Source organism: Lactuca saligna, chromosome 4, assembly GCF_052625555.1.
Source record: "Lactuca saligna cultivar CGN05327 chromosome 4, ASM5262555v1, whole genome shotgun sequence".
Taxonomy (NCBI): domain Eukaryota; kingdom Viridiplantae; phylum Streptophyta; class Magnoliopsida; order Asterales; family Asteraceae; genus Lactuca; species Lactuca saligna.
Genome location: NC_136420.1, coordinates 307,309,947 through 307,312,735, shown reverse-complemented (window position 1 = coordinate 307,312,735; position 2,789 = coordinate 307,309,947). Strand labels below are relative to the sequence as shown.

The following is a 2,789-nucleotide window of genomic DNA, read 5'->3' as shown; positions in this document are numbered from 1 at the left end:
TATATTTAAAAAAATTAATGAGGTGAAATGAAATGTGGCTATTTCTTGGATTTTGAAGAATAAAATGAAAGTGTGAGAAAAATAAGGTAACCTTAAGATAATAGAAGAAAGTAAAAGTGAAAGTAAGGTATAGCCTCTTATTGTATTGGCATGTTTTGTAATTGTTCTTGAAGGATTGAATATGGATTAACATTTCAAGTTGTAATATGGATCATTTACACTTATGGTATGTCATTAAATGTGATACATATCAACATTTGATATAGTAGGAAGATAAGTAAGAATAAAATGTAAAAGAATATTTAATTTTTTTTTTTTTTTCATACGAGCTAATACTTCATTTTGGTTGCGGGTGAAACAATTGTTACTAAGGTTAAACGGTGTCCTAGATTTTTAATTTTTTTGATATTTTTTTGTATATATTATTATTTTAAACAGAACATTAAAATTGTAATTTTTATTATTAAACACTTTCAGAGGTAGACGTTTTTTTTTAATTTATATTTTAATTAGATAGATAGATCTTAAAATTAACCACCTTCTTATAAAAAAAATTCAAATCAAAATTATACTCAAAGCTACAAAGACATTTGAAAAATAAAGATCACATCACATCAATTTAAATTACCAAATAATTTGTTCTCCAATCGCATTCTAATCACATAGAAACATCTAAAACTTTCCCTTTTCACAATAAAGAAACCAATTAACAACCCTTACATAATAACAAAAAGATATACATTAAAATTTAACCAAAACTAGTCAATCCAACAAGAAAAACCAAAATAAGACAAATTTAACCAAATACACACAAACCATGATACATAATAACAAAAAACAATTATACATAGAAATTAAGGCAAGAAACATGATGGGCTCACATCATTATCATATCAAGAAAATATCTTGGAAATTAAACATAGATATTGATTGGTTGGTCTGAATTTTCTTTAAACTATAGTATTGGGTTTAGATCTAACCATGGTTGGCTATTTTTTTATTCATGGTGATGATGATGATGATGATGATGAAAGTCGCACCGAACAAGCAACAACTTGCGCCCATTGTCTCAATCTTGTCTTCACCGTTTGCGGATTATCCCCTTCACACACAAAAATTTAGAAAATTGTAAGATGATATTTGAATTAAGATCACTAAAACTCATGAATTTACGCTCAAATGTATCGAATTTTAGTAGCAATAACAGTCTGTAACATAATTCTAATTAAAATTGGAGGAAAATATGTTCGAATAGGAACGAATTCAGATTTGATTCGAGATCTAGATTGATTTACGATGAATATAAGCGATTTATGTTAGAGAAAGAGAATTACCTCGGTTGATTATGGTGTGAGAGGTGTTCGATGGTGAAGATAAATCAGGCTCCGAGGGAGGAGATGAGTATGAAATCGATGAAGAAGAAGACGAGGACGACATGGATGAAGACTTGGAGATCGTGTCGTGATACTGCTTGTTGACGGCGTAATATAAGCCTAAAGCTGGTAAAGTAGTTGAAAGGCGATCATCCAAATTGGGAGAAGAGTTATCGAATCCGAATCCAAGCTCGATGCAAGCTTTGAGTTCATCGATATCTTCATCGGTGACGCTTTTGCTCTTCCGACGACGGCGGAGGAGGTGTTTCCCTTTCCGTCGCATCCATTCCTCGTCTCGGTGTAGGTCCGGTGACCATGACTTCTGTTTGTAGAGAGGGGAGGAGAGTGGCGGCATAGAGGCGGATGGAGCGGCGGCGTGAGGCGGAGGCATGCCCAACCCCTGGCGGGTTTGGGTTGGAGTGCCCAATCGGGTCCTGGAATCGGATCTGCTTACTTGGACATGGAAATGACTTATAAAGGAAAAGAAACGTTCATATGGCCCACACAACCGTCTAATTTCATTGGTCGTATTATTTTAAATAACGAAAATACACAGAATAAAAATACTAAAAAAGGAAAGTTATCGGTTTTAATTTTTACCATTTCATTTTAGATTTTCTTTTAAACGGCACAAAGATTAAATGAATAACCAGCTGGAAGCTAGTAAAAAAAAAGAACATAATTCAAAATTAAATAACCGGGTTCCAATTATGATTGGCCTTAGTATTTTTATAGCAACCATTTAAAAGCAAAAGCTACGGTATTAACAAACATGAAAGCTTTTCTATATTGATGATATCTGAAATCTATAGTGTTTCTTTAAGACCACAAAACCCAAAGAAGTATCGAAAAAACCAATAACAAGACTTTTCGTTTGAACTGAACTACCATATGCGAATCAATCCATTGAAACATATATATGACGTTTGAAAAATAAGGAATATCTATGTCTATACAAACCCGCATTCTTTATCATATCTCAAGAGCCCAATCATAACTGAAGAATAAATTGTTGACATCCTTTACATGGTTAGAACAAATAGGGCACAAAGTTGAGTTGATGCCAATCCCTTTTTATCCGAGTTCAATCAAGTAGGAAGACGATCAAGAGCTAGCCGCCAAACATTTTTGTTGACCTTTATAGGAACAAACATGTTCTACCTGGTAGGTATGTCAATAGTTGGGATAACCACATTATCAATTTGTTATCGAACTGATCTGGTTGTGAAATCCGGACGGCTCCAAATTACACATCCATCTATCCAAAGAATCAGTGATGGTGACCTCCGTTAGCAAAGACATCAAAGCAAAGAGTTGAGTGCTCTCTTCACCGCCTCGAATATCAGGTCCATGAAAAATCTCCTTTTTCGCATAAGTCAAAAGTCTTTGACAGCTACATTTTGACTGTTTGTAAGA

The 2,789-nt window shown here is 33.6% G+C and overlaps 1 protein-coding gene across 1 annotated transcript; it reads right to left on the bottom strand.

The window, feature by feature from the left end:
- Nucleotides 1-671: 671 nt before the first annotated feature.
- LOC145043925 (uncharacterized) lies at nt 672-1,836 on the bottom strand. The gene is made up of 2 exons (XM_078992698.1): nt 1,335-1,836; nt 672-1,102 (listed from the first exon to the last, which is right to left on the bottom strand). The coding sequence occupies exons 1-2, from the start codon at nt 1,762-1,764 to the stop codon at nt 1,002-1,004; spliced, it is 531 nt and encodes a 176-aa protein (XP_078848824.1). The 5' UTR covers nt 1,765-1,836; the 3' UTR covers nt 672-1,001.
- Between the last annotated feature and the right edge of the window lie 953 nt (nt 1,837-2,789).